Raw genomic sequence first — 13,252 nt, 5'->3', positions numbered from 1 at the left:
ACCCTCCCCCTTTGAAGGACCACGTGTAATTACTAAACCTCCTGAGAACCTCTTGGGACAAAAACAACCACATATGTGTTTGTGACTCATGTTTTTCCTGTGGGCACCCTCAAGCTGGCTCAGTAGCCCTCACTTGCTTGAGATCCTGAATCTGTGGGTTGGTATCTTTCATGGTTGCTGGATAATACTCTGCCGTTATCTCTTCGGATATGAATTGCCCCTAGCCCACTATCTGGCCCCTCTCTTTAGGGACCTCTGATTGAACATACATTAGACCTTCTCTCTCCTGCTGTTCCTGATCACTCTTCTGTCCTGTAATTGCTGCTCCTTGTGCTGCATTCTGGGTAATTTCTTCTGGTCTTTTTTCCAGTTTACTAATATTGTATTCTGTTATAAAGTCCTTCCATTGAGTGTTTCTTTTTTCCCAAACAGCAACTCGAAACAGACATTGAGTTTTAATTTTGGTTCCTGTACTTTTTATTTCTAGAAGTTCTGTTTTGTTATTTTTCAAGTCTTCTACATTATTACATAATTTTTAAATAGTGTTGTATCTGTAATAGATAGTTTTTTGTTTGTTTGTTTCTTTGTTTTTTGAGACAGACTCTCGCTTTGTTGCCCAGGCTGGAGTGCAGTGGTGCAATCTCAGCTCACTGCAACCTCCGCCTCCCAGGTTCAAGTGATTGCCCTGCCTCACCCTCCCAAGTAGCTGGGATTACAGGCACACACCACCACGCCCGGCTAATTTTTTGTGTTTTAGTAGAGACGGGGTTTCACCATGTTGGCCAAGACAGTCTCAATCTCCTGACCTCGTGATCTGTCCACCTTGGCCTCCCAAAGTGCTGGGATTACAGAGCTGAGCCACCGCGCCTGGCCTTTAATAGATATTTCAAGTTCATCTTTTTTTTCTTTTTTTTTTGCTTCCTTAATGTTTTTTTTTTGCTATACCCCATGCCTCCAAGATAACAGTTTTTCTTTTTAATTTAAATATAATACAGTTTTACTGTGTATCCAAGAATATCTGAAATCTTTTGTGTGTCTCTTTCTTTTGTCTTTTGTTTCTGTTGCTTCTTGCTGGACTGAGCCTGCTTAAAACAAGCCCCGTTAGCTGTAAAGGTTTACCTTAGAAAGTCAGGTGTCTTCCTCTGTAACTCTTTCCCTTTTCCATCTGCTCCAAGGCATTTGTTTATATTAATCTTGATGCAAAGTGAAGTTGTGTCCACTTCACCTTGGCCAGTAAGGAAGCAGTGTTTGGCAGATGTTGTTACTCCTAATAATGCCAGCCAGTGAGTGAAGCTGACCTGAATGCCTCCCAGGGCTGAGGCAATGGCATGATAACTTAAGCTCAAACCAGAGACAATTTCACCTTTGTGACTGAATAATGTTCGGTGTAGGCCAAATGCCTGCAGACTACTGTTTGAGGACTGGTGTGTGGTCTACCAGGTGTTTCCTTAGCACCTGGCTGTCTCTGGCTGCCATCCCAGGGGTAGAGGATGGTGTTAGATATGCTAGATGCCTGCCGAAGTAATTATGGGTGAAACATATGATGTCCAAGATTTGCTTTTAAACGCTCCAACACCTCCTCCCAGATTCTGGAGGGCTGTAAAACAATTAGCTATGAAAACTGGTGATTCCTAAAGCTGGGTACATGGGGGTTCATGATACCTCTCTCACCTTTTTTGGGGGAGAATGTTTGAGACTTTAATAAGAACTTGTAGCCTTTTCCTTTTACAGGGTGTTGCAGGCATCTTCCTCAGGCCTGTTTTCTCTGTTTTCCAGGCTGACGTGATGGCAGACAGGGTTCCCCGCTGCCCGGTCTGCACCGGCGTTGTGAAGCCCGACATTGTGTTCTTTGGTGAGCCGCTGCCCCAGAGGTTCTTGCTGCATGTGGTTGATTTCCCCATGGCAGATCTCCTGCTCATCCTTGGGACCTCCCTGGAGGTTTGTCAGCCTGTGCAGGGAGGACGCTGGAGGACAGGGGGAGGGAGGGGTACAGGAGTCATCTCATGGGCCCTTCCAGGGCTGGTGCCACTTTCGGAAGGTGGGTGGATTCATCTGGGGTTCCAGGCTGAGGGAGCCGCAGCCTATGCAGGAGACAGGAAGGTGGGAAGCTGCTGGGCTTTGGAGGTGGTATAGGTGCGGTTGGGGCACCACGTGTGAGGAGAAGGGAGAAGGATGGGGGCGTGGGGGTGAGGTGGAGGGGCAGGCCTCCCAGGTCAGATCAGGAATACTGATGCTGCAGTGGGAGGAGTGATAAATCCACAGGGACTGGCCTGGGGATGTAGCTGCACCCTTGGGGTCAGAGAGGCCTTTGGGGAGTGGAGAGTGGAGCAAGCAGCGCCAGGAGGCTGGTCCTGAAGAAGGTGGAGCTGTGGTCACCTGAGGGACGGTGAGGAGGGGGACTGGACTCGCAGACTGTGATGTTTTGGGGACGTGAGAAGGAGGCGTCTGGCTTCGTCTGTAAGGTCAGGGCACTTGCTGGTGAGGCATGATTTGGGAGGGAGGATGCCCAGCTCGGTTCTGCGTGTGTCTGAGGTGTCTGGGAAACACCCCCTGGATGTGTTCAAGCAGCTGTTCTGCGTCTGCGTCTGAAGCTCAGGAAATTCCTAAAAGCTGTGATGAGAGCAAGAAATGAGACCGTGAAGTCAGTGTGTGCGTGACTGGATGTAGGCACCAAGGGCAGAAGGGCCAGAAAGACCTGTGCTCAGAGGGGCCCAGGGCAGCCACAGGGGCCCAGAGCACGTGTTTGTTCAGGCATTCATTGTGTGCTGGGCCCTGCTCCAGTGCTTTGGACATACACAGTCAGACGTCAATGTAAGAAGTTATATAGTTTGTTAGGAGATGATTGATGTTATGAGAAAGATAACAAGTAGGATAGAAAGGCTAGAAGGGTTGGGAACCAGCTGCAGTGTCAAGTCAGGCAGGTGGAGTTGGATCTAAGAGTTTACCGAGGTGAGGGGGGTCTGGCAGGGGACACTGCACAGGTGACAAGCAGCAAGGAGGGTGGGGCGAAGTCAGCATTGATGGCCACGGGGCTGGAGCAGAGAAGGAGGTGGGGCACAAGTGTCATCTCATGGGAGGCTGGCGCCACCTCAGAAGGTGAATGGGTTCAACTTGGGTTTCAGGCCAGAGCCTGAAGTTGAGAGGACTCCGTTGGGTGCTGGGCTGTGAGCCCACCATGGGGGCAAGACTGGGAGCAGCAGACCCAGCAGGGCCCTTGTAGGTAATCACCGGCTGGCACTGGCTGGGGGCCAGGTAAAGCCAGCAGAGGCTGAGGGGTGCTGGAGTCTGGGTGTGTGTGAACGCAGAGTGGGTACGCTGGCACAGTGCATGGGAGGGCGTGGATTCCCAAGGACTCCAGGGCTGTGGCTGGAGCAGCTAGAAAGATGGAGCTGCCACTTCCTGAGATGGAGAAGCCTGGTAGGTGTGTTTGGGGGAGCTCAGGAACTCAGCCTTGTTTCCACGGATTTGAGGATGTTCTGCGGATTGGAGGTGTTGAGCAGGTGGACATGAGTCTGGAGTCCAGGAAGGCCCAGAGGCGGGAGCTGGGGTGCTGGAGTGAGCAGACAGGAGAGCCCAGGGTGTGGACAGACATGAGAATGCCATGCTAGGCCTAGGATGGAGGGACAGACACAGGAGGAGCAGTCAGAGGGGCCATGGTGGTCAGCACAGTGTGGGCTGAGACCAGCTGACCGTGCTGGCCACCAGGTGTGGACACTTGGGCCACCAGCCATCTTTATTGTGGAAGTGAAATGAAAATGGCCTTTTTCCTGATTATAAGTGTACCATGTATGTCTTTGAAAAGGTTCATACATTATATAAAGATAGAAAGCAAAGGATCAACTTTTTAATCCCACCAACTGTTAGCATTTTATTCTGTGTCCCCTCAGGTTTCTTTTTTCTGTACAAATGCACACGCACAGACGGTAATTTTTAACTAAAAGTTGGACAGCACTGTACATTCTATTCTGCAGCCTGCTGTTTTCACGTAACAATGTGAGTCCATGGAGATCTGCTGCCTTGTTAATGCCGACAGTTTCCCTTACACGGATACGAGGTCCCAACTGAGAGGCCCATGTCTGTAAGGCTGGTGCCATCATGAACTTAATGAGCTGGTGTCATGCACAGACTCTATCTCACGTGCTTGGTGGACGAAATGTTAATGTGTTTTACTGTGGAGTACCACTCCAGATCCCCTTTAGGTGTGACATAACATGTGGGATGTAAACCATATGATCTTTTCTAAAATCTCAAAAATTCTGAAACATATTCAGCCACAAGTGCTTTAACATAGATTTTGTGGATTTAATACAAAATTTATGTAAGCAATTTCTTACTGATGGGCAATGACAATAAATAGTATATAATTTTTGCATTAAAAGTAATGCTGGGCCAGGCACCGTGGCTCACACCTGTTACCCAGCACTTTGGGAGGCCAAGGCAGGAAGATTGCCTGAAGCTAGGCATTTGAGACCAGCCTGGGCAGTATAGTCAGACTTCGTCTCTACAAAAAATAAAAAGATAGCCAGGCATGGTCTGTGTAGTTGCAGCTATTTGAGAGGCTGAGGAAGGAGGAGTGCTTGAGCCCAGGAGTTTGGGGTTATAGTGAACTATGATCATGCCACTGCATTCCAGCCTGGGTAACAGAATGAGATCCCATGCTGTAGTGAATATCCCTGTGTATCATCCTTATCTACCCATGCAAGTACTCCTGAAGGGTACATGCTGTAGTGAATATCCCTGTGTATCATCCTTATCTACCCATGCAAGTACTCCTGAAGGGTAAATGCTGCGGTGAATATCCCTGTGTATCATCCTTATCTACCCATGCAAGTACTCCTGAAGGGTAAATGCTGTAGTGAATATCCCTGTGTATCATCCCTATCTACTCATGCAAGTACTCCTGAAGGGTAAATGCTGTGGTGAATATCCCTGCATGTCATCCCTGTCTACCCATGCAAGTACTCCTGAAGGGTAAATGCTGTGGTGAATATCCCTGCGTATCATCCCTATCTACCCATGCAAGTACTCCTGAAGGGTAAATGCTGTGGTGAATATCCCTGCGTATCATCCCTGTCTACCCATGCAAGTACTCCTGAAGGGTAAATGCTGTGGTGAATATCCCTGCGTATCATCCTTGTCTACCCATGCAAGTACTCCTGAAGGGTAAATGCTGTGGTGAATATCCCTGTGTATCATCCCTATCTACCCATGCAAGTACTCCTGAAGGGGAAATGCTGTCGTGACTATCCTTGTGTATCATCCTTATCTACCCATGCAAGTACTCCTGAAGGGTAAATGCTGTGGTGAATATCCCTGTGTATCATCCCTATCTACCCATGCAAGTACTCCTGAAGGGGAAATGCTGTCGTGACTATCCTTGTGTATCATCCTTATCTACCCATGCAAGTACTCCTGAAGGGTAAATGCTGCGGTGAATATCCCTGTGTATCATCCTTATCTACCCATGCAAGTACTCCTGAAGGGTAAATGCTGTAGTGAATATCCCTGTGTATCATCCCTATCTACCCATGCAAGTACTCCTGAAGGGTAAATGCTGTGGTGAATATCCCTGCGTATCATCCCTGTCTACCCATGCAAGTACTCCTGAAGGGTAAATGCTGTGGTGAATATCCCTGCGTATCATCCCTGTCTACTCATGCAAGTACTCCTGAAGGGTAAATGCTGTGGTGAATATCCCTGTGTATCATCCCTATCTACCCATGCAAGTACTCCTGAAGGGGAAATGCTGTCGTGACTATCCTTGTGTATCATCCTTATCTACCCATGCAAGTACTCCTGAAGGGTAAATGCTGTAGTGACTATCCCTGTGTGTCGTCCTTATCTACCCATGCAAGTACTCCTGAAGGGTAAAGCTGTGGTGAATATCCCTCTGTGTGTCATCCTTGTCTACCCATGCAAGTACTCCTGAAGGGTAAATGCTGTGGTGAATATCCCTGTGTGTCATCCTTATCTACCCATGCAAGTACTCCTGAAGGGTAAAGCTGTAGTGAATATCCCTGTGTGTCATCCCTGTCTACCCATGCAAGTACTCCTGAAGGGTAAAGCTGTAGTGAATATCCCTGTGTGTCATCCCTATCTACCCATGCAAGTACTCCTGAAGGGTAAATGCTGTGGTGAATATCCCTGTGTGTCTTCCTTATCTACCCATGCAAGTACTCCTGAAGGATAAAGCTGTAGTGAATAACCCTCTGTGTGTCATCCTTGTCTACCCATGCAAGTACTCCTGAAGGGTAAAGCTGTAGTGAATATCCCTCTGTGTGTCATCCTTGTCTACCCATGCAAGTACTCCTGAAGGGTAAAGCTGTAGTGAATATCCCTCTGTGTGTCATCCTTGTCTACCCATGCAAGTACTCCTGAAGGGTAAATGCTGTGGTGAATATCCCTCTGTGTCATCCTTGTCTACCCATGCAAGTACTCCTGAAGGGTAAATGCTGTGGTGACTATCCCTGTGTATCATCCTTATCTACCCATGCAAGTACTCCTGAAGGGTAAATGCTGTAGTGACTATCCCTGTGTGTCGTCCTTATCTACCCATGCAAGTACTCCTGAAGGGTAAAGCTGTGGTGAATATCCCTCTGTGTGTCATCCTTGTCTACCCATGCAAGTACTCCTGAAGGGTAAATGCTGTGGTGAATATCCCTGTGTGTCATCCTTGTCTACCCATGCAAGTACTCCTGAAGGGTAAATGCTGTGGTGAATATCCCTGTGTGTCTTCCTTATCTACCCATGCAAGTACTCCTGAAGGATAAAGCTGTAGTGAATAACCCTCTGTGTGTCATCCTTGTCTACCCATGCAAGTACTCCTGAAGGGTAAAGCTGTAGTGAATATCCCTCTGTGTGTCATCCTTGTCTACCCATGCAAGTACTCCTGAAGGGTAAAGCTGTAGTGAATATCCCTCTGTGTGTCATCCTTGTCTACCCATGCAAGTACTCCTGAAGGGTAAATGCTGTGGTGAATATCCCTCTGTGTCATCCTTGTCTACCCATGCAAGTACTCCTGAAGGGTAAATGCTGTGGTGACTATCCCTGTGTATCATCCTTATCTACCCATGCAAGTACTCCTGAAGGGTAAATGCTGTGGTGAATATCCCTGTGTGTCATCCTTATCTACCCATGCAAGTACTCCTGAAGGGTACATGCTGTAGTGAATATCCCTGTGTATCATCCCTATCTACTCATGCAAGTACTCCTGAAGGGTAAATGCTGTGGTGAATATCCCTGTGTATCATCCTTATCTACCCATGCAAGTACTCCTGAAGGGTAAATGCTGTAGTGACTATCCCTGTGTGTCGTCCTTATCTACCCATGCAAGTACTCCTGAAGGGTAAAGCTGTGGTGAATATCCCTCTGTGTGTCATCCTTGTCTACCCATGCAAGTACTCCTGAAGGGTAAATGCTGTGGTGAATATCCCTGTGTGTCATCCTTGTCTACCCATGCAAGTACTCCTGAAGGGTAAAGCTGTGGTGAATATCCCTGTGTGTCATCCCTATCTACCCATGCAAGTACTCCTGAAGGGTAAATGCTGTGGTGAATATCCCTGCGTGTCATCCCTATCTACCCATGCAAGTACTCCTGAAGGGTAAATGCTGTAGTGAATATCCCTCTGTGTGTCATCCTTGTCTACCCATGCAAGTACTCCTGAAGGGTAAATGCTGTGGTGAATATCCCTGCGTATCATCCTTATCTACCCATGCAAGTACTCCTGAAGGGTAAATGCTGTGGTGAATTTCCCTGCGTATCATCCCTATCTACCCATGCAAGTACTCCTGAAGGGTAAATGCTGTAGTGAATATCCCTGCGTATCATCCTTATCTACCCATGCAAGTACTCCTGAAGGGTAAATGCTGTAGTGACTGTCCCTGTGTGTCGTCCTTATCTACCCATGCAAGTACTCCTGAAGTTACCTAAAGCTGTAGTGAATATCCCTCTGTGTGTCATCCTTGTCTACCCATGCAAGTACTCCTGAAGGGTAAATGCTGATAAATATTGAGAACTTGCCTTCCAGAAAGATATAACAATTACACTGCCACAGACTGTGTTTTTATGTAGCCATTTTGTCACATCCTCACCAAAACCAAAATCACACAGATCAAATTGGTTAAAAAATGCATGTGTGTGTGTAGAGGGGGTGCGGATTTTGCATTTCTGTAGTAAAGAATGAAGTTCATCTTTTCATGTTTATTGGCCAGTTATGTTTCTTCTCTTTGGATTGTATATTTGTACCTCTTGACCATTTTTCATTGGGTCATTATAAATTAGCAATATAAATTAGTTTTAATTTTAATATAAATTAAATAATATAAATCCGTTTTAATGTTAATATAAATTTCTTTCTTTCTTTCTTTTTTTTTTTTTTTGAGACAGAGTCTTGCTCTGTCTCCCAGGCTGGAGTGCAATGGCGTGATCTTGGCTCACTGCAACCTCCACCTCCCAGGCTCAAGCCATTCTCCTGCCTCAACCTCCCGAGTAGCTGGGATTACAGCTGCGTGCTACCACGCCCAGCTAAGTTTTGTATTTTTAGTAGAGACACGGTTTCACCATGTTGGCCAGGCTGGTCTTGAACTCCTGACCTCAGGTGATCTGCCCGCCTCGGCCTCCCAAAGTGCTGGGATTATAGGTGTGAACCACCATGCCCGGCTGTTAATATAAATTTCATTATAAATTAGCATTATAAATTAGTTCATAAATTATATGTTTATAAATGAGTTTATCAATTAGCAATATAAACTATTGTCATATGTTGTAAATATTTTTGCAGTTTATGATGATGAGAGGTTTTTAAAAATTTTAAATTTTCTACATAGTAGTTTTATGTAGATACCGAGATAATAGTATTTACATAGTCAGATCTGTCATTTTCCTTTGCCTTATCTGACTTCAGTTTTCACGCCTAAAAAGTTCTTCCCTATCCTTACTTGTAAACCCTCAGTTTTCTTCAAGAACTGTTTTGTTTACATTGAAACCTTTAATCCATTTGAATTTTTTTTCAGTGGGAGGTAGGAATGGAGTATTTTCCTCCCAGATAATGAGCCAGTTTTAATGCCATTTATTGATGTATCCATTTTTTACCTTGTTCCTCTTAAAAGAAGCTTTGAGAGCTGTATGAAGAAGCCTGATGGCACCGAGCTAGGCCTCTCTACAGGCTGGGTGGGGAAGACCATGGAGAGACGTAACAGTAACTCCTGCTCGGGGGCACCAGCTCCTCTGGGTGCCCGGTGCTGGTGGTGGCTGTCACGGCGAGCAGGGCCAGCCAGAGGAGATGGATGAGTCTGTGCTGTTGTCCCTCTGTGGCATGCTGGGAGACAGCGAGGTGGGGAGGACGGGGAGAACCGAACGTGCTCACAGAGAGGAGGTAGGAAGGTTGGATCCCTGATGAGCCTTGGAACGGAGGTGGGGAGAAGCAAGGATGTGTGGAAACAGCAAGAAGTGGAGGAGAGAGAGGCTGAGGGGAGAAAACAGTCACTGAGGCTAAGCGGCAGGAGCTCCACTGAAGAAATGAGATTGGTGGTAGGTTTTCCCTATGTCGCAGGGTCTGACTGCCAGTCTGCTGCTCCTCCAAGGCCTCAGTGGCTGTGGCATGAAACATCCTGAGGGGCCCTTAAGGTGGGCACTATGCCCCTCACGTTTGGGCCATTTTTCAGGTGGAGCCTTTTGCCAGCTTGACCGAGGCCGTGCGGAGCTCAGTTCCCCGACTGCTCATCAACCGGGACTTGGTGGGGCCCTTGGCTTGGCATCCTCGCAGCAGGGACGTGGCCCAGCTGGGGGACGTGGTTCATGGCGTGGAAAGGCTAGTGGAGCTTCTGGGCTGGACAGAAGAGATGCGGGACCTTGTGCAGCGGGAAACTGGGAAGGTACAGACTGCTGAGGAGGACCATCCAAGGGGCTGCCCTTCTCACTGCTCTAGGGTATGGTCCACCTGATATGGAGCCCCGTTGGCTAACACAGTAACAGTAATAGCTGATGATGCTGTGAATCCTGCACCAGGCACTACCTGGACCTGACTGGGTATTACTTTCAATACCTCCATTTAGAGATGAAGAAACAGATGCTAACAGGCCAAGCAGGGACACGGTCCAGACACTCAGGGCTGATGAGTCTGTATTCTTAACAGACTATAGGCGTTACCTTCACTCCCTAAAATAAAGCAGCCAACAGTGTCCCTCTAAGGCCTGGTATGTGATTCTAAGATGATACGGGTTAAAGAACTTTGAGAAGCTAAAGTTCTCTGCATCTGTGTGGGATGAAGGCTACATTAGTGATGCTTTTTGGAAGTAATTGGTATGAGAGCCATCGATCGATTATAATCCGCTGAGGAAAGCCAAAGAGCCTTGATGCTTTCTAAGAGATTCCAAACTGCCTTAAACAAGTGAAGTTACAGAAAATGCAGTTTCCCATGAGAATCATGTAGCATGTGTAGCTTTGATATTAAGGGTTTTCAATGGGAGGTAGCATTAAGCATTTAAAGTCCAGTGTTATGATTACAGGGAGGTGTAACACTGCCCAAAGGGGATTTCACCAGTGTATTAGTCTGTTCTCATGCTGCTCATAAAGGCATACCTGAGACTGGGTAATTTATAAAGGAAAGAGGTTTAATGGACTCACGGTTCCATATGGCTGTGGGGGGCCTCACAATCATAGTGGAAGGCAAAGGAGCAAAGTCACGTCTTAATGGCAGCAGACAAGAGGGCGTGTCAGGGAAACTGCCCTTTATAAAACCATCAGATCTTGTGAGACTTATTCACTATCACAAGAACAGCGTGGGAAAGACCTGCCCCGATGATTCAGTTACTTCCTCTTGGCCCCACCCTTGACACATGGGGATTATTACAATTCAAGGTGAGATTTGGGTGGGGACACAGCCAAACCATATCACCCAGAATATATCGCAGCTGATGCTCCTCTTGCTTTCCAAGGCAGATGTCTTAGGAAATCCTGATCCTTTTTCCTTGTCCACAGCCGTGGCTGCCTCATGGCTCAGGGCCATGGGGTCAGCACTCTCCTCACCTCCACTAGTCCAAGACCTCCAACCTCTGGTCGCAGGCTGATTTTTTACCAGTCATGTTCACTTCATTATCGAAGCAGGGAACCCAGCTAACAACGAGGCTTAAACGCTGAGAGGCGAGTGCCTCCTGGCCAGCTCACAAGACAGTGGAGATCTTAGATCAGCCCAGCAGGCTTTTTTGAGGGAGTCTTTTCCTGCTCCGACTTCCTATTTTCTTTTTTTTGTAATGGAGTTTCACTCTTGTTGTCCAAGCTGGAGTGCAATGGTGCGATTTCAGCTCACTGCAACCCTGCCTCCTGGGTTCCAGTGATTCTCCTGCCTCAGCCTCCTGAGCAGCTGGGATTACAGGCATGCGCCACCATGCCTGGCTAATTTTTGTACTTTTATTAGAGATGGGATTTCACCATGTTAGTCAGGCTGGTCTCAAACTCCTGACCTCAGGTGATCCACCCGCCTCAGCCTCCCAAAGTGCTGGCATGCCCGGCCCAACTTCCTGTTTTCATAGAAAAGCAGATTGTAACTCTGGTAGCTCCTGTGGAGTTTTGGAAGTGGCCTAATAGGATGTGAACTGTATAATCTAGTTTCACAGAAATGTATGTAAAATGGGTTATGATTTCATTTTTTGTTTTTTAAAGAATTACTATCCAAGGGGTTACTTTTCCAAATAGTGAATGCTTTTAAGCACATGAGCATCAGTACACCTTGGTTTGGGTACTTAAAGTCCTATAGAATGAGGCTCTCCATATAGCCACCCTGTTCTGCCCAGGCCTGCTGGGATCCTCTTAGCCCAGCACAGCAGCAGCAGCAGTTGCAGAAAGCAGCTTGTTTTGTGAAATATTTTGCATGTCTGCAGCTAGAGCTGTTTGACCAGAGATCTGCTGGCCTGCCTGGGTGTGTAAACAGATAGTTGATACCCTCTGTCTTCTGTATTCCAGCTTGATGGACCAGACAAATAGGATGATGGCTGCCCCCACACAATAAATGGTGACATAGGAGACATCCACATCCCAATTCTGACAAGACCTCATGCCTGAAGACAGCTTGGGCAGGTGAAACCGGAATATGTGAACTGAGCGGACACTTGAGGTTGCCACTGGAATGTCTTCTCAGGCCGTGAGCTGCACTAACTGGTAGGGCTGTGTTTATATTCAGGGCCACCCCGTCACATACACAAAGGAGCTGCCTGCCTGTTTGCTGCATTGAACTCTTAACTCTGCTGAAGCTCCTAATGGAAAAAGCTTTCTTCTGACTGTGACCCTGTTGAACTGAAACAGACCGACTGGAATCCCAGACCGAGTCTGCTTTCTGTGCCCAGGTGAACGGCAAGCTCAGCATCTGTTGGTTAGAAGATCCAGACTTGGGCCGAGCAGCCCCCAGCCCTCTTCATGTTCCAAAGTGTAGTCTTGAGGCCCTGGTGCTGCAGTCCTAGCATGTTGGTCTCCTTCAGTGGGGCTATTTTTAATGAGAGAAAATCTGTTCTTTCCAGCATGAAATACATTTAGTCTCCTCAAAGGGACTGCAAGTGTTGACATGAGTTGGAAAGGGAACCCTGGGATACATGGCGTCCCCTCTATTGGAATTGTCTGAGGACTGAAGGCATTTGTCCCTGGATTTATTGGAGACGGCCCAGCTCCTCCCTCTGAAGGTGGTCACATTCTGTTGACTCTCCATGCTCAGCCTCTCCTCCAGAAACAGATCTGTTCCAGAACATTCCAGCACTTTCTATCTGGTCTCCTTGTCCCCACACTATGCCCCCCCCCCCGCCCCCGCCACCAGGGCTTTCTCTAGTGACACTGTTAGAGCTAATCTCTGAGACGGCATTACTCACTTAAAACCCAGGCTGAGTCCTGGCCACCTGCTGGATTGTGACATAGGAGGTGGAATCCACTGAGCTCCTACTTCTGCACAGGCTCCTTCTCCTGGGGCTGCACCAAGGCCCAGCTCTGATGGCTCACCCTGTCAGGCACCAGCTGCTCCCTCCTGGGCTCTCACCCACATGCACATCCTCCTTCCTAGCATCAGATTACCTGCGTGTTTCCCCAGACAGAAGCACTTCCCATTCCTGAACCTTGCCTACCCTGGGCTGAGCTGACAGGAATAGATTTAATGACAGTGAGTCCCAAGAAGGGGGTCCTGTGACTTTGCTCCTTAATAAGAACAAAAGGTGGAACTGGTAACCTAGGAAAACTGTCGAATTCTAAAAAGAATGAAGTTAGTTTCTAACCCTA

At 47.5% G+C, this 13,252-nt stretch overlaps 1 protein-coding gene across 11 annotated transcripts in view; it reads left to right on the top strand.

The window, feature by feature from the left end:
• The window catches only part of SIRT3 (sirtuin 3), a 25,820-nt gene extending 12,568 nt beyond the window's left edge, over positions 1–13,252 (top strand). For 7 of the 11 annotated variants that reach the window (XM_054437620.2, XM_063670638.1, XM_054437615.2 and 4 more), the window contains 3 exons: positions 1,777–1,938; positions 9,664–9,873; positions 11,960–13,252. In XM_054437620.2, the coding sequence (XP_054293595.1) occupies positions 1,777–1,938; positions 9,664–9,873; positions 11,960–11,980 (393 nt within the window). In that variant the 3' untranslated portion in view covers positions 11,981–13,252. Of the gene's footprint in view, positions 1–933; positions 1,522–1,776; positions 1,939–9,663; positions 9,928–11,959 lie in introns of those variants that run through there. The other 4 variants (XM_054437622.2, XM_054437614.2, XM_054437617.2 and 1 more) reach the window with 4 other exon arrangements.

The sequence above is a fragment of the Pongo pygmaeus genome, chromosome 9 (assembly GCF_028885625.2).
Source record: "Pongo pygmaeus isolate AG05252 chromosome 9, NHGRI_mPonPyg2-v2.0_pri, whole genome shotgun sequence".
NCBI lineage: Eukaryota > Metazoa > Chordata > Mammalia > Primates > Hominidae > Pongo > Pongo pygmaeus.
Note: the sequence above shows the minus strand (reverse complement) of the source record. Positions and strands in the feature narration are given on the sequence as shown.